The following is an 18,676-nucleotide window of genomic DNA, read 5'->3' on the forward strand; positions in this document are numbered from 1 at the left end:
AAAAAAAAAAAAAAAAATGCAGGTATGTATTAGCCATTCCAACAGCTCCCTCCAGTGGTCAGTAATAAAAATACACACAAAGGAACAAGGACAGTGTCCACTCTTGTGGACTAATTAGTGAGGACAGTGTTAAGACCAGTTTGATGACACTCAGTATATCTAAATCACACTGCATGGCCACTACAGAATAGTTATCAAGCTTTCATTTTATATAGTAAGTACAGGAAAAGTAGAGAGCAGGTTTCTGCCTTACACTGTACAAATCAAAATATACAATAGCAGCTGGGCGTGGTGGCACATTCCTGCAATCCCAGCTACTCAGTAGACTAAGGTAGAAGGAAAGCAAGTTCAAGGCCAGCCTTGGCAACTTGGACCCCGTCTCAAGTTGGTGAGTCAATCTCTATTACTGACGCAGTGTGGGGAGGGGAGGAATAGGATTCTAGCTTTTAGTGTATATTAATGACCTTAATAAGTTAACTGCTTACTAAAACACAGGGTTGAGGGAGAAAAGGCATCTTTAAATCAGGCCACCCTACTCAAATACTATGAGACCAATAATCACTAAAAGGGTGTGCTTATTCTCTGATTCTTTACATAAAACAAAAATCTTGGGCCATCTTTTCCTTGTTTGTGACTCTACATTTTCTATATTTTTTCAGCTCTAAGTATTTTGGCTTCATTTTTTTCTTTTTGCCCTTTGCTCAACCTCCAAATCTTATGACTAAATTGGGTTAACCTTGAAGACTAAGTCCTTTTACTTGGTTTATATTTACACTCTGGTTCTACTAACTTCTTTTGGCTCTTGTCTCAGTTTGGCTTAACTTAAGCTTTGGTCTTTGAAACTGAGCAGTGCCTCTACTGCTGCTATATCTGCACTGTCCCAACTAAAAAAAATTAGTAGACACAATGTAAGTCACATTTTCAAGATATTTATACTTCATATCTTTTCACACAGTTAATTCTTTTATCTGAATTAATATATTTCCTCAATGTGTTTTTCCTTCTCTTTTTTAGTAGATGAACACAATACATTTATTTTATTTATTTATTTTTATATGGTGCTGAACATTGAACCCAGTGCCTCACGTGTGCTAGGTAAGAGTTCTACCACTGAGCTACAATACAGTGTGTTTTTTCTTTATGTTCTTTTAAGCTAATCCTAATGATTACTTTTAGGTAGCAAATATTCTCTGAAAGAAATGTGTTCACTAATATGGCATTCATCAAAAAGCATAAAAAAGGGCAATTACCCATGTCTTAAAAGAAAGCTGACAATTAGAATAAAAAGGACCAACCTGTTTCTTAGAATCAAACTCCTTGGACTCAAGTCCCCATGGACTATTTCTGCTTTGTGTAGTTTTTCCACTATTGTCAAAAGATTATAAATAATCAACACTGTTATTTCATGGGTAATAAATTCACTGTGCTGGAGAAGATCCTGGAAGTAGAAGAGAAAATATGAAATTTTTCCAGTTGGGGCAATTATAGTTATACTTAATACCTTGATAACTGATGCTCTATACTCTTTTTGTTCTCTACTAGAATGCTGACTAAGTCTATGTCCCAGTTTTAACAACAGTATGATCTCCTATAATATTATAAGGATTTAATGAGCTAAAGGAAAGAGTATCAAGGATGAACCGCATCCATAAGAGATGCTCTGTAAATGTTTTAAAATAATTTCATTCCAACCATTTTAGAGAATTCATATTACTATCAAAATCCTCGGCAAAAATTTCTTAAGAGCATGCCAGGGGTGGCTAAGTGGTAGAGCATTTGCTTAACATATGCAAGGTTCTGAGTTCCTAGTACTGGTGGTGTGGGGGGGGACAGGGGAGTCAGGTGCAGGGCAAAGAATAAAATTATATGTTGGTGTCTGGGTTTTAAAATAATCCTAGGAGTGGGGCATAGTGATGCATGCCCAGTGACTTGGGAAACTGAGGGAAGAGAGTCACAAGTTCAAGGCCAGCCTCAGCAATTTAGCCAGGCCCCAAGCAACTTAGTGAGATGCTCTCTCAAAATAAAAAATAAAAAGGGCTGGGAATGTAGCCCAGTAGTAAAGTGTTTCAGGGTTCAATAGTGACCTCCCCCAACCAAATCCTGGGGGATAGGGATACTATATATAAAACAAGAGTGTCCATGAGCTGATGATTAATTATTCTAGTTAGATGACTGGCTTATGGGAATTTACTATATAAATCTATCTTCTTTTTTGGTCAAAATAAAAAGTTTTTTTTAAAAAAAAAACTCGTGAAAAGACAAGTAATCAATGCTTTAAACTTTTAATTCATCTATTGCTAGAACACTGGCAGGAATTTTGTACTACTATCTACTTGAGGACTGTGAATTATGTTTTTAGTATTAATGCAAACCTGCAAGGTGAAACAGTTTACATATTGGTACCAAACAATATAGCCATCTTCATATTGATAACAGCTGCAAAAGTGATCATACTCCTCATTTAAACGTTCCTTTAACTTGAGGTTGATGTAAAAGTCCCATGGGATGGATTGAGAAGATACCTATAAGATATTTTAAAAATAAGAGCAATTAGCTGGGCACAGTGGTGCACACCTGTAATCCCAGTGGATTGGGAGGCTGAGGAAGGAGAATCATGGGTTCAAATCCAGCTTCAACAATGGCAAGGCACTAAGCAACTCAGTGAGACCCTGTCTCTAAATAAAATACAAAATAGGGATGGGGATGTGGCTCAGTGGTTGAGTGCCCCTGAATTCAAAAAAGAAAGGAGCAATCAGAATCTATGCCCATGGCTAGCAAACCAAAACCAATTCCTTCTGTTTCTGATAACCCAACACAAATAATAGTGAACTTTCTTTTTCCTCTTAAAGGAACATCTTAAAAGGCATAAATCTACAATAAGGGACATAATAGCAACAAGATTTTGGAAGCTGGAAAGAGGAGTAAGAGGTTAACATTTCAGTTAGATGACCCTATAGTATATAACTGGTAGCAACAATTACCTATGGAAGTAAGGCTAAGGGCAGAGCTAAAGTAATAGTGGTTGAACTCCATTTAAGAAGAAGCTAGACCCTGAAATCTCCCTCTTGTTCCTTTAGGCCAGCCTAGAAACTGCCACCCAACAATACCCAACCCCTTACCAGACTACAAGTTTGTTTCATTTAAAATATCAAACAATGGAGCTTTGGACTAGAGGACACTAGTTACCAGTGCAGATGGGAATAGAAAACCGGGAAAATGTTTATATATGAAATGTTAAGATGTAACTCTCTACCATTGCCTTCTCTGAACAAATTTCCTTATACAGCTTTCAGAAAACTAGTAGCCAGGCTTATATGCTCTAAACAGGAAATCAGAAGTCTTATTAGGGGGATCTGATTGGCTCAATAGAAAAGATCTAAAGACTGAAGGGTTTTCCAATAAAATGACCCACCTACATCATCCTGCAGTGAGGTACTTAGCTATTAAGGTCCCTCTAAATTCACAGAGGTTTCCATTAGTTTTTAGTGTTCCACACTTAAATCTGAACAGCAAGCCAAAGGCTCAGAGAAAGCCTCTAATATGAAAGAGATGTAAAAAGACAAAAACGGGAGGAAACATGATGCAGGAAGAAAAAAACATTTAAAGTATCATTAATGCTACAAAGAAAATCCTGGGAACAAAAAAAAAAAAAAAAGAAAGAAAGAAAGAAAGAAAAAGAAGTCTTGTAAATTAAACATAAGATCCTATCATGATCCAGAGAGAGGGAAAATTAGTTTCACACAGTCTGGTGGCATACACCTGTAATCCTAGCAACTTGGGAAGCTGAGGTAGAAGGATCTCAAGTTCAAGGGCAGCCTCAGCAACTCAGCAAGATTCTTAGCAACTCTGAGAGACCCTGTCTCAAAATAAAAAAGGACTGGGATGTAGCTCAATGGTAAAGTGTCCCTGGGTTCAATCTGTGTACTTCCCCCCAAAATAAAAAACAATGAAGACTGAAAACAAATTTGACAAAATACAGCTGGAACTCTGTAAGTGCAGGTTCTGCATTGGAAGATCAACTAACCATGGATAGAAAATATTTGGGAGAAAAATTGCACCTATAAACTTTTTTTTTTCTTATTATTCTCTAAACACAGTACAACTATTCACATAGCATTTATATTATGTTGGGTATTATAAGTAATCTAGAGACAAAATATACTGGAGGATATTTTAGGTTATATGCCACTATTACACCATTTTATTTAAGGCACTTGAGCATCCTCAGATTTGGTATCTGTTAAGAGGTCATGGAACCAATCTTCCACAGATATCAAGGGGCAATTAACTATAGAAAGTAAAGTAATTCCAGGCATAATGGGGCATGCCTATAATCCCAGCGACTCAGAATACTGAGGCAGGAGGATCGCAAGTTCAAAGTCAGCCTCAGCAACTTGGTGAGGCCCCAAGTAATGTAGCAAAACCCTGCCTCAAAATAAATAAATAAAATAAATAGATAGATAAATAAATAAATAGGATTGGAAATATAGCTCAGTGATTAAGCATGAGTTCAATCTTTGGTATAAAAATAATAAAACCTAAAGCTCGGAGGTAGAATACTCACCTAGCATGCGTGAGGTCCTGGGTTGGATCCTCAGCATCGCATAAAAATAAACAGATAATAAAAATGTATGTCCAACTACAACTAAAAATAAATATTTTTTTAAAAGTAAAGCAAAAAGACAAGGAGAAAAATAGGAGAAAAAAAGTAATATTTTTTGAGGTCCTGAACAGGAGAATCCATATCCTTCTAAAAATAAAAAATTACTCAAAATTCTTTATTTCTCTCCATTGAGACAATCAGAGAGAATGAGGAGAAGAAATAATTTTTTTTTCCCTTGAAGAAAATTTCTCAGAACTGAAGGAATTTCCAGATTGAAATGGCCACTGAGTGTCTAGCAGCATAGGTGACAAGAGACTTGTACCAGAATATGTAATTTTGACATTTTAGAATATTGAAGACAAACATAAGATCCTATCATGATCCAGAGAGAGGGAAAATTAGTTTCACACAAAACTTCAAGAGCAAAAGACTTCTAAAGCTAGGCTAGATAATGGAGCTCTTCTTTAAAAATTGGAAGAAAAAAACATTTTTTAATAGTATTCAATATCCAGCTAAATTATCAATTAAGGTAAAATTATAATTAAGGAATTTGCTAATATAAGGTTTCAAAAACTCTGTAACCTATCCCTTTTTCAGGAAGCCACTAAAGGACATGCTCCTCCAAAATATGAGGAATTAAAGTAAGAAAGAATTAAAAACAGGATCCAAGAAACTGGGTATCCAATATAAGAAAAAGATGATGTAACTACTGAGGATGGTGGTGAATGAAAATTAAGGTAACACTGCGTGTGTTCAGATTGTCCAGATTGAAAAAGATCAAAAAATTTCAGGATAGATTTCCTCAAAAAGATAAAATTGAGAGAATACTTAACATGTTTGGACCCATTGAGAGATTTACACAATAGTCTCTCATTTCTGGTATCTGGTCCTGGCTCATAAAGGTGACTAAATTCTTAATGACTCACTGACTTTTCAGCAAGGAACCCAAGATTATTAGAAAGATTTGAATGTACTATGGGACAGAGTTATTGCTTTAACCTACATTATCTGCAAGGTAACTAAAATTACAAAGAATCAGTCCCACCTTTATTATGGTTAGCTCTGCAGAGTTTCTTGATGCCACCCAAAATAACTTATAATCTTCACATATCAGGTATTCTTGTTTAATACAGTAATCCTCATTACCTGTTGAGAAGGATTAATTCAATTTAAAAATTACTATGAAAGTAAAGCAATTCCAAGGCATAATGGGGCATGTCAATATCTATAATGCTATTTCTTTTAATCTAGGAACATTTGTAGTACTCAAGCATTAAGGTCAACTACAAATAAGCACTTATTTATATACTGTCATGTGCAAAAAGATATGCACTCAATAATACTTACCTAATTCAATTTCCTTCTCTATTTCCAGTTTAGGCATTGGTCTATCTTCTACAGAAAACTCTGCTGAAGCACTTAACTCTGGTAGGGATTTTAGTAGTTGTCTGCGACTCTGAGGACACCAGGGTGACTGAATGGGGTTTTCTACGGCAAGAAAAAGTTGGGAAAAAAAATCATCTAAAATACTTACTGCTTAAAATGGACATTATAACGGGGGGGCAGGGGGAATTACAAAATCAATACTGCCAATCTGATTATATTCATTTGCCTCAGGTCTTTATGGAACTATGTTCAGTTAGTATTAGTTTCTAGAAATATCACAATTGATAGCAACTTCTCTAGAGAGGAAAAAAATACAGTTAAGTTTGCTGAGATAAATAAGTGTTCATTAAACATGGATCTGGACATTTGCTCATAAAATTAGATGATACTACCTGTAGTCTCATTAGTAAGCTCCAGTTTCTCAGGAATCTGAAGACTTTTGATAGAGGAGGTACTTGAGACTGAGGCAGAAGATCCAGAGAAGCCAGAAGAGTGGGTGACTTCACGACTATCTTCAATAATTGGACTGAAAGAATCACAAGTGATTTTATTGATATCAATTATCTTAGGTATAACAGAATCAACAAAAATAAGCTGGTATATATTATCCCCATATTTCTGATCAACTTTATTTAAAAATCATTTATAATAATTGTTAGCTGTATTTTTAAAGCCCATTATTCTCTCAAATTAAAAAGAAAAAGATACATAATCACAATCTAGGTAACTTCCTCTCTCCTCGTTGATAAGCAAGGGCCAGGATTACATTTCTGGATTTATAATTTACCAAATCTATAGTTAAGAGTTCATTCTACATCTACTCTATTCTACTGAGAAATATTGACCAACACTGACACTAACTTTATTTCTCTTCATCCCTTCTCTGGACACTTTAGTCTTTAATAAGAGAAAGTCAAGAAAAGAAAAAGGAAACTCAACTCACAGAATGTGAACACATACCTGCAAATGAGATTAAAATTTGTCAGGGGAAAAGCTTGAAAATGCAGTTTTAAAAGCATAGATTGGCAAATTTAAGAATATTCCTAAAGCTGAAATTAGTTTATTTAAATTAGCTGACTCTTAAAAACGGATGGATCATAAGACTCAGTCCCTGGCTGTCTGTACTATTCTCTCATACCTACTCCCCAATTCATTTTTACCTATCAAAAAACACTTTTTCTTGGGCTGGGGATGTGGCTCAAGCGCTAGCTCACTCGCCTGGCATACGCGCGGCACTGGGTTCAATCCTCAGCACCACATACAAATAAAGATGTTGTGTCCGCCGAAAACTAAAAAAATAAATATTAAAAAAAATTTCTCTCTCTAAAAAAAACAAAAACAAAAACAAAAAACACTTTTTCTTGCTGGCCATGGTGGCACATGCCTATAATTCCAGCAGCTCAGGAGGTTGAGGCAGGAGGTTGCAAGTTCAAAATCAGCCTCATTTCAAAATACACTCTATTGTCACGTATAGCTAAAAACAAAAAAACAAACAAGAAAATAGCATGCACCCAGTAAGTCAGACGGTTTTTGCAAAGTGGGCAGCACCACCAGCCTATACTCAGCGAGCCAACTTCCAGGCAAAACAACATTCCCACTCCTAAAAGCTATTAGACATACACAAAGGGCCAAATTTGACTTCTATTTAAGAGAACATGGAAGAACGACACGATTTAAGCAATATTTTGGTTAAGAGGTACATACCTGTATCCATCTTCTATTTCCATATAGATTAGGGAAATTTTTTATTAACTGGTTGTCATTAGCTGACAACCTTACGTTTAAACCAAAACATGAAAAATTTGAAGTCCCAGTCAGAAATCCATAAAATCAATTAATTCTGATGTGAATTAATATGATGTATGTCACTTCTTAAAGGAGTGGTGTGATAAAGAAGAACAAACATGGCTTTTGTAGTTGACAGGTCAAGGTAAAAAAAAAAAAAAAAAAGTCAGCCTCAGCAATAGTGATTGTCTAGACCACTTAATGAGACTCTATCTCAACATAAAAAAATTTTAAAAAGGCTAGGGATGTGACTCAGTGGTTAAGTGCCCCTGGGTTCAATCCCTGGTACTAAAAACCAAAAACAATACCAAAGAAACAACAACAACAAACACCTTTTTCTTTAATACATCTCCAGTTGATTATCTGAAATCAACATTAGTTATTCTACCATTATTTTAAATTTAATATTAAGAAAAAATTGTCTCCTCTTTTCTAATCTTATACCTAAATTGTTGCATTTTCTCAAAGGTATTATAATCCTCCTAGATCTCTTAGACTCATAATTATCACAATTTACTTCCTATAACCCTTGTATCCAAATTAATCACTAAGTTGATAATTTATATAGAAAAGCCTTACTCTCATATAAAGCATTTGGCAACTAAGTACCTAGCAGATAAAAAGATAGTGATAATTGATCGCAGTAACTGACAAGCACTCATACAATAAGAAAGCAAACATTCTGATTTGTAAAACCTATAATCGCCCATCACCTCAGTTTCTTGATGCTGAGGGTTTGATTGTAGATGGTGCCACATGCAGTCTGCTGCTCCTCAGAAGTCTTTGCATCTAGATCCTCTTCCTGCAATAGTCTCTCAGGATCAGAAGGGAGATCCTTCAAAGACATTATCTCATGAAAAGGAGTGGATGCAAAATGAGCTGCTCTAGCAAAGTCACAAGTGTCTTCTGGGTTAGGACAAATAGTTACATTCCTGAATCCTGTGATAATGGCATCCTCACTCAAGGGCTCAATTCCAGTAAGTTCATCCTGAAATAAAAACCATATAGTTTAGCTGAAATATATCAATAAACATAAGAATGGTGATGATTACTAACAGAGAATACATAAGTAGCATATCAGGATCTCTAGGTAAAGACAATAAATAAAAGCACATGACAGCTTTTGAAGAAAATGATTTTGAATCACGAACACAAAAAACTATGCCTAATCAAAAAATAGACTGTGATGAGTCTCCATACAAGAAAAAATATTAGCCAATTTTTCACCCAAAGAATTTCACCTAAATAAAGCACTAATATTATTTTTCTTCTGTCATTCACTTAGAAAATATTCTGCCATTTTCTTAATTTTTAAGAGAGGAAACATGTCTTCCTCCGCTATGCCACATACTTAATTTTTATTTTATTCCTTAAAGGTAATTCATGATTTTGATAGAAATGGAAAACTAAGTATCACAATGAACCACTTGAAATACTATTACTCAATCTAATATTTTATTATATAATTAAAACATGACTGTCTTTTAAAACATATGTGGTTTTAAACAGCAACTAGTTTTAAAAGGATATTTTTTTTTTGCAAGTGAATTTTTATTTATATCTATTTTTTCTCATTTCTCTTTTATAAGAAATCTCCCTAAATCAATAATTTATTTATTTATTTTTTTAATTGGTTGTTCAAAACATTACAAAGCTCTTGACATATCATATTTCATACATTAGATTCAAGTGGGTTATGAACTCCCATTTTTACCCCAAATACAGATTGCAGAATCACATGGGTTACACATCCACATTTTTATATAATGCCATATTAGTAACTGTTGTATTCTGCTACCTTTCCTATCCTCTACTATCCCCCCTTTCCCTCCCCTCCAATCTTCTCTCTCTACCCCATCTACTGTAATTCATTTCTCTCCTTGTTTTATTTTTTTCCCCATTCCCCTCACAACCTCTTATATGTAATTTTGTATAACAATGAGGGTCTCCTTCCATTTCCATGCAATTTCCCTTTTCTCTCCCTTTCCCTCCCACCTCATGTCTCTGTTTAATGTTAATCTTTTCCTCCAGTTCTTCCTCCCTGTTCTGTACTTAGTTGCTCTCATTATATCAAAGAAGACATTTGGCATTTGTTTTTTAGGGATTGGCTAGCTTCACTTAGCATAATCTGCTCTAGTGCCATCCATTTCCCTGCAAATTCCATGATTTCATCATTTTTTAGTGCTATGTAGTACTCCATTATGTATAAATGCCACATTTTTTATATCCATTCATCTACTGAAGGGCATCTAGGTTGGTTCCACAGTCTAGCTATTGTGAATTGTGCTGCTATGAACATCGATGTGGCAGTATCCCTGTACTACGTTCTTTTAAGGTCTTCAGGGAATAGTCTGAGAAGGGCAATAGCTGGGTCAAATGGTGGTTCCATTCCCAGTTTTCCCAGGAATCTCCATACTGCTTTCCAAATTGGCCGCACCAATTTGCAGTCCCACCAGCAATGTACAAGAGAACCCTTTTCCCCACATCCTCGCCAGCACTTGTTGTTTGACTTCATAATGGCTGCAAATCTTACTGGAGTGAGATGGTATCTTAGGATGGTTTTGATTTGCATTTTTCTGACTGCTAGAGATGGTGAGCGTTTTTCATGTACTTGTTGATTGATTGTATGTCCTCCTCTGAGAAGTGTCTGTTCAGGTCCTTGGCCCATTTTTATTGTTTAATTTTTTGAGTTCTTTGTATACTCTGGATATCAGGGCTCTATCTGAAGTGTGAGGAGTAAAAATTTGTTCCCATAATGTAGGCTCCCTATTTACCTCTATTATTTCTCTTGCTGAAAAAAAAACTTTTTAGTTTAAGTAAGTCCCATTTGTTGATTCTTGTTATTAACTCTTGTGCTATGGGTGTCCTATTAAGGAATTTGGAGCCCGACCCCACAATATGTAGATCGGAGCCAACTTTTTCTTCTATCAGATGCAGAGTCTCTTATTTGATATCAAGCTCCTTGATCCATTTTGAGTTAACTTTTGTGCATGGCAAGAGGAGGGGATTCAGTTTCATTTTGTTGTATATGGATTTCCAGTTTTCCCAGCACCATTTGTTGAAGATGCTATCCTTCCTCCATTGCATGCTTTTAGCCCCTTTATCAAATATAAGATAGTTGTAACTTTGTGGATTAGTCTCTATGTCCTCTATTCTGTACCATTGGTCCACCCGCATGTTTTGGTACCAGTACCATGCTGTTTTTGTTACTATTGCTCTGTAATATAGTTTGAAATCTGGTATCGCTATACCACCTGATTCACACTTTCTGCTTAGAGTTGCTTTTGCTATTCTGGGTCTTTTATTTTTTCCATATGAATTTCGTGATTGCTTTATCTATTTCTACAAGAAATGCCGTTGGGATTTTGATTGGCATTGCATTAAACCTATAGAAAACTTTTGGTAATATCGCCATTTTGATGATGTTAGGTCTGCCTATCCATGAACAGAGTATATTTTTTCATCTTCTAAGATCTTCTTCTATTTCTCTCTTTAGGGTTCTGTAGTTTTCATTGTATAAATCTTTCACCTCTTTTGTTAGATTGATTCCCAAGTATTTTATATTTTTTGAGGATATTGTGAATGGGGTGTTTTTCCTCATTTCCGTTTCAGAAGTTTTGTCGCTGATATACAGAAATGCCTTTGATTTATGCGTGTTGATTTTATATCCTGCCACTTTGCTGAATTCATTTATTAGTTCTAGTAGTTTTTTTGTAGACCCTTTTGGGTCTTCTAGGTATAGAATCATGTCATCTGCAAATAGTGATAATTTAAGTTCTTCTTTTCCTATTTTTATGCCTTTAATTTCTTTCGTCTACTTGCTCTGGCCAGTGTTTCGAGAACTATATTAAATAGAAGTGGTGATAGAGGGCATACCTATCTTGTTTCAGATTTTAGAGGGAATGCCTTCAATTTTTCTCCATTCAGAATGATGCTAGCCTGAGGCATAGATAGCTTTTACAATGTTGAGGTAAGTTCCTGTTATCCCTAGTTTTTCTAATGTTTTCAACATAAAGGGATGCTGTACTTTGTCAAATGCTTTTTCTGTGTCTATCAAGATGATCATATGGTTCTTATCTTTAAGCCTATTGATGTGGTGAATAACATTTATTGATTTCTGTATATTGAACCATCCTTGCATCCCAGGGATGAATCCTACTTGATCATGGTGCACAATTTTTTTGATGTGTTTTTGTATCCGATTCGCCAGAATTTTATTGAGGAATTTTGCATCTAGGTTCATTAGAGATATTGGTCTGTAGTTTTCTTTCTTTGAGCTATCTTTGTCTGGTTTCTGAATCAGGGTGATGATGGCCTCATAGAATGAATTTGGAAGAGCTCCCTCTTTTGCTATTTCCTGAAATAACTTGAAAAGTATTGGTATTAATTCTTCTTTAAAGGTTTTGTAAAATCCTGCTGTATAATTCTGCTGTATAAAAGCCCATCCGGTCCTGGGCTTTTCTTGGTTGGTAGTCTTTTGATTGCTTCTTCTATTTCATCCATTGATATTGGTCTGTTCAAATTGTGTGTATCCTCCTGACTCAGTCTGGGCAAATCATATGACTTAAGAAATTTATCGATGTCTTCACTATCTTCTATTTTATTGGAATATAGGTTTTCAAAATAATTCCTAATGATCTTCTGTATTTCTGTAGTATCTGTTGTGATGTTGCCTTTTTCATCCCGTATGTTAGTAATTTGAGTTCTCTCTCTTCTTCTCTTCGTTAGCATGGCTAAGGGTCTGTGGATCTTATTTATTTTTTCGAAGAACCAACTTTTAGTTTTGTCAATTTTTTCAATAGTTTCTTTTGTTTCCATTTCGTTGATTTCTGCTCTGATTTTAATTATTTCTTGCATTCTGCTACACTTGCTGTTGTTTTGCTCTTCCTTTTCTAGGGCTTTGAGATGAAGTGTGAGCTCATTTATTTGTTGGTTTTTTTCTTTTTTTGAGGAATGATCTCCAGGCGATGCATTTCCCTCTTAAAACTGCTTTCATTGTGTCCCATAGATTACAATATGTTGTGTCTGTATTTTCATTTATCTCTAAGAATTTTTTTATTTCCTCCTTTATGTCTTCTGTAACCCATTGATCATTCAGTAACATATTGTTCATTTTCCATGTGATGAAGGATTTTTCCTTCCTTCTTTTATCATTGATTTCCAGTTTCATTCCATTATGATCAGATAAAATGCATGGTATTATATCCAACCCTTTATATTTACTGAGGGTTGCCCTATGGCATAATATATGGTCTATTTTTGAGAAGGATCCATGTGCTGCTGAGAAAAAAGTATATCCACTTGATGATGGTTGATATATTCTATATATGTCAGTTAAGTCTAGGTTATTGATTGTGATATTGAGTTCTATAATTTCTTTTTTTTTTTTTTTAATTTTTAATGTTTTATTGTTTAGTTCTCGGCGGACACAACATCTTTGTTGGTATGTGGTGCTGAGGATCGAACCCAGGCCGCACGCATGTCAGGCGAGCGCGCTACCGCTTGAGCCACATCCCCAGCCCTCTATAATTTCTTTATTCAACTTTTGTTTGGAGGATCTGTCCAATGGTGAGAGAGGTGTGTTGAAGTCACCCATAATTATTGTGTTTTTGTCTATTTGATTCTTGAACTTGAGAATTTGTTTTACAAACGTTGCAGCACCATATTTTGGTGGATAAATATTGATAATTGTTATGTCTTTGGTGAATGGTTCCTTTTAACAGTATATAATGTCCTTCCTTATCCCTTTTGATTAACTTAGTCTTGAAGTCGATTTTATTCGATATGAGGATGACCACCCCTGCTTGCTTACAAGGACCGTGTGCGTGGTATATTTTTTCCCAAACTTTCACCTTCAGCCTGTGTATGTCTTTTCCAATAATGTGTGTCTCCTGGAGGCAGCATATTGTTGGATTTGTTTTTTTAATCCATGTTACCAGCCTATGTCATTTTATTGGAGAGTTTAAGCCATTAACGTTTAGAGTTACTATTGATATATGGTTTGTACTTCCAGCCATGTTTGATTATTTATCTTTTTTTTTTTAATTTAGTTTGTTTCTCCATGATTAGCTTTCCCCCCCGCCCTCTGTCTTTACTGAGGCACTTCCCACTGATGGTTTTGGTTATTGTTTTTCATTTCTTCCTCGTGTAGTGTTTTGCTCAAGATGCTTTGCAATGCTGGTTTTCTGGCTGCAAATTTTTTTAACTTTTGTTTATCATGAAAGATTTTTATTTCGTTGTCGTACCTGAAGCTTAATTTTGCTGGATACAGAATTCTTGGTTGGCATCCATTGTCTTTCAGTGTTTGAAATACGTTGTTCCAGGATCTTCTCGGTTTCAGCGTCTGTGATAAAAATCTGTTGTTAATCTTATTGGTTTACCCCTGAATATAATCAGCCTCCTTTCTCTTGTAGCTTTTAATATTTTCTCTTTGTTCTGAATATTGGATATCTTCATACCAATGTGTCTTGGCGTTGGTCTACTGTGATTTTGTATGCTCGGTGTCCTGTATGCATCTAAAATTTGTATATCCGTTTCCTTTTTTATTTCTGGAAAGATTTCTGTAATTATTTCATTCAGCAGGTTGCTCATTCCCTTGGTTTGAACCTCTATACCTCTTAAGTTTGGTATTTTTATGTTATCCCATATCTCCTGGATGTTTTTCTCGTGATTTTTTACCAGGCTTTCTGTGTTGGCTAGACTCTTTTCAAGATGATATATTTTGTCTTCATTATCTGACGTTCTGGTTTCTACTTGCTCCACTCTGTTAGTGATACTCTCATTTGAGGTTTTAATTTGGTTTATAGTTTCCTTCATTTCTAGAATTATTGTATGAATTTTTTTTTATAATCTCTATCTCCTGATGAAGATGCTTAACAACTTCTTTTATGTGTTTATGTAATTCATTTTCAATGTGTTCTTTCACTGTTTGAATTTGCTGTCTCATATCCTCTTCAAGGTTCCATTCCATCTGTCTAAGGTATTCCTTGAGTTCTTTATTTGACCATTTTTCTGATGCCTCTAGGTCCTCCTGAATATTTAGGCTGTCCTGCATTATTTGTACTCCTTTTCTTCCTTGCTTTTTCATGGTGCTCATGTTACTCCTTGTTATGTTTGACTGCTGAGTTACTGTTTATTCCTATAAATTTATTTGATGCTGTCGCCGCTGGTTTCAATGAAGTTATCTCCTCTGCCACATTCTGGTGACATCAGTTCTCTGCCATGGTGGTATCCCATGCAAATGGCGACAGTTCGTTCCCTTTGCTGGGTGACCAATGCAAAGGGTGGGTCCTGAGGGGCTCTCCCAAGCCCCGTTTCAATCCTGTGGCCTCTGCTTATGAAGGCTCGGTTGGCATTAACCTCCATAGGTTCAGAAGGGCTGACCAGTTGTTTCAGTGGGATCGTTTAGTGCTGAGTCACAGCAGTTTGTCTGCGAGAAGCAGGCGAACGGGAGCTTGAATTCAGCCGATCCGGGGCCCAGACTGTTCGCCCCAGATCCACGTCCGCTCAGCATTGCCTAGTGATCTTGAGCAAACAATATTTAGACGGTTTACGACTCCCAATGCACGCGAAGCTGAAGAGGTCAGAGACTTGATCTCTCCGCACCCGCCACCATCTTTTTCTATGACCAGGTTCAAGATGGCTCTCCCCTCTGGCCGTGCCTCGAGCCACCTGGTGGAGCAGCGAGGTTTACACAGACTAGCAGGAGAGAGAGAGAGAGAGCTTAAAATGATATTCAATGAAAAAATATCCGTCCTACATGTAATCACCTATCCAACCCCTATTCCTACTCCCCCAAAGGCAGCCACTATTACCAAACAAATCTGGTAGTATATATGCAGAAGCATATTCTTTGTATCTATGAAAGAAGTTGTAAAAAAGATTACAGTATATATGCTATTATGCATTGTTCCATCTTATACTATTCGCATTTTTTCTAAGCTATTAAAAATTCTTTAAAAACATGATGGTCACATTATAGGATTATTAGAAATTAACTGAGGCCTTCAAGTTATTCTCTATTTTCAACCAGTAAAAAAACTATTTTCAAATATGCCTATACATAAATCTTTTTGAACATTTTAATATTCCTAGGATTGATTCCTAAAAGAATTATTAGGACAAAAGGTTATAAACACTTAAGGTTCTTTATATATATTGTTTAGCTGTCCTAAAAGGGATCATACCACTTTATATATTTACCTGTAGTATACAAAAAGTACCTTTTCTTTGTATTAACCCCTGTGGATATTAGATATTAGTTTTTACATCATTACCACTTTGACATATTCTTTGAATTTTTGACTTTAAGTTAAATAAATTAAATAAGTAAAAGATACATCCTGAATAAATGTAGCTTAAGAAATAAGATAAAACTGATGTCTATAGTCCAAGTACACATTTTATGCAAATACTACTTATGATCCTATTAGTTTAGACATTTTAAATATGACTGTTTTAAGGGATAAAACTTATGGTAGGTACCTATTAATAAAATTCAAGTACAACATTATAAGACAAAAAAGCAAGATGAAGACTATTAGACTCCTTTAATAATTCAGTCTATCCTGAACAACTAATTCTAGATCCACTGAATCTAAATCCAGCTTCATTATCTCCAGTGGTATTCTCCAGGACACAGTATATATTTTTTGCATCATGGTCTTTTTCACAGCAGGCAAGGAACTAACTATTAGAACTATTTGGGAAAGTATTTAAAACAGTGACATATACATGCTTAGACTTCTTTCCTGGAAATTCCAGTTCCATATAACTAAAATGGAGCCTGAATATGTTTTGCCATAAAAATCTCCCTAGCTTTTTCTGCATTGCTGGAAATATTCTACATCTTAGGTATAAAACGGCATAGATATTCACATATATAAAAATTCATCTAGCTGGGCAATTAATATTTATGCACTTTTACTGAGTATAAAATATACCTCAATCATGCTTAAAATTTTTTTCCAAATGTTCCATTCCCTTGGATGTAGAGAATATACTGCTTTAAATCACTAAAGCTACTGATAACATCTCCCTGTAAAAGTCTTCAGATTAAACACATTCAATTCTCTTCAAGCTTATAACAAGTTTCCAGATGCTGGTTTGAAAAGGATTAGTTTTCTTCCTTAAAATATTGGTGAAATGCCAATGATAACAGTTATTTACTTTGACTTACAGGGTCTTTTATTCTTAGTTGTAGGTGGACACAATACCTTTATTTATTTTTATGTGATGCTGAGGATCAACCAAGTGTTTCACACATGCTAAGCAAGTGCTCTACCCTGAGCCACAACCCCAACCCCTTACAGGGTCATTTTACCCCAAGTATTATCATGTCATAAGCCCATAGTGATTAAAATAGAACATTACAAAAGTAAAATGGCTGGTCTACATAACTTTTCCATTGCCATAAAAGGCATTTTATTATACTTTATTTTTGGTACTGGGGATTGAACCCAGAGGTGCTTTACCACTGAGCTACATCATGACTCCTTTTTGAGACAGGGTTTTGCTGTTGCCGAGGTTGCCCCTGAACTTGAAATACTCTTGCCTCAGCTTCCTAAATTGCTGAGATTATAGGCAGGTGCCACAGTGCCCAGCTCATTTTATATATATAAAAAAAGAAGAAACAACCTTTGCCATGTTGGCTAAAAAAAAATTAAAAGTGTAAAACTGCTCTCAAATCAATGTTTTCCCCACTTTAAAAATTTAAGATATGATTTACATCCAGAAAATTCACCCTTTTATAGTATATATTGCAACGGTTTTTAGTACATTGACAGGTTGTATAACCATTACCACCACTTAACTCCAGAACATTTTCATCCCTCAAAAAGAAACCCCGTATCTATTAACAGTCACAGTCCCCTCTTTCTCTAATTCCCTAAAAATCCCCAATATACTTTTACCTATTCTGGATATTTCATGTAAATGCAAACATATATAATATGTGGTTTTCTTTGTGCCCGACTTCCTTTAGCTTATGTTTTTTGTTTGGTTTGATAACTGGTAATTGAACCCAAGGGTGCTTAACCACTGAGCCACATCCCCAGACCTTTTTATTTTTGTATTTAGAAACAGGGTCTCACTAGATTGCTCAAAGCCTCATTAAATTGCTGAGGCTGGCTTCAAACCTGTGATCCTCCTGCCTCAGGCTCCTGAGCCTCTGGGATTACAGGCATTCACCAACCATGTTTTCAAGGTTCATCTTGTTGTGACATGTATCAGTACACCATTACCTTTCATTAGCAAATAGTATTTCACTGCATATGGTATTTTGCTTATCCTTTGATGGACATTTGGGTTGTTCCCACTATCATGAATAATGTTTCTATGAACATTTGTGTACAAGCTTTCTGTGTCAACATATTTTTTATTCTCATGGGTATATATTTAGGAGGGGAGTTGCTAGGTTAACTCTATGTCTAATATTTCAAGAAACTGCCAGTTTTCCAAAGTAACTGCTATTTTACATTCCCAACAACAACATGAAAGTTCTGATTTCTGTATATCCTCGATCCAGGACACTTGTTATTATCTGTCGTTTTTATTATAGCCATCTTAGTGAGTGTTTAATCATTGTGTTTCTGATGTGCATTTTCCTGGTGACTAATGATGCTAAGCATCTTTTCATGTACTTTGTTCAAGCTGGTGATTTTAATTTTAACCTAAACTTTTGGAAGTTTTAAATGAAAACAGTACACTGGGTCCATTTATATTAAGGATATTTCTTACACAAACATCTGGAGAGACATCCTCATTTAAGGTGATGCTTTCTGTAGTTTTCAGTACTGCAAGGGGTCTTCGTTGGGATAAGCCCTTTGGGAGCTCTTCAGGAGAACTGGAAAAAGACATACTGCATTTAGAAATTTTTTTGTTTATTTACAGACAACAGTAACC

The 18,676-nt window shown here is 35.4% G+C and overlaps 1 protein-coding gene across 3 annotated transcripts in view; it reads right to left on the reverse strand.

Annotated features, from left to right (window-relative positions):
* The window catches only part of Bub1b (BUB1 mitotic checkpoint serine/threonine kinase B), an 86,810-nt gene that overhangs the window by 26,839 nt on the left and 41,295 nt on the right, over positions 1–18,676 (reverse strand). For all 3 annotated transcript variants that reach the window (XM_078049815.1, XM_040276293.2, XM_005316394.3), the window contains exons 14-20: positions 18,512–18,617; positions 8,488–8,762; positions 6,382–6,515; positions 5,951–6,091; positions 5,649–5,749; positions 2,373–2,522; positions 1,296–1,438 (exon numbers count right to left, since the gene is read on the reverse strand). In XM_078049815.1, coding sequence (XP_077905941.1) covers positions 1,296–1,438; positions 2,373–2,522; positions 5,649–5,749; positions 5,951–6,091; positions 6,382–6,515; positions 8,488–8,762; positions 18,512–18,617 — 1,050 coding nt within the window. The remainder of the gene's footprint in view (positions 1–1,295; positions 1,439–2,372; positions 2,523–5,648; positions 5,750–5,950; positions 6,092–6,381; positions 6,516–8,487; positions 8,763–18,511; positions 18,618–18,676) is intronic.

The sequence above is a fragment of the Ictidomys tridecemlineatus genome, chromosome 5 (assembly GCF_052094955.1).
Source record: "Ictidomys tridecemlineatus isolate mIctTri1 chromosome 5, mIctTri1.hap1, whole genome shotgun sequence".
In the NCBI taxonomy this organism is placed as follows: domain Eukaryota; kingdom Metazoa; phylum Chordata; class Mammalia; order Rodentia; family Sciuridae; genus Ictidomys; species Ictidomys tridecemlineatus.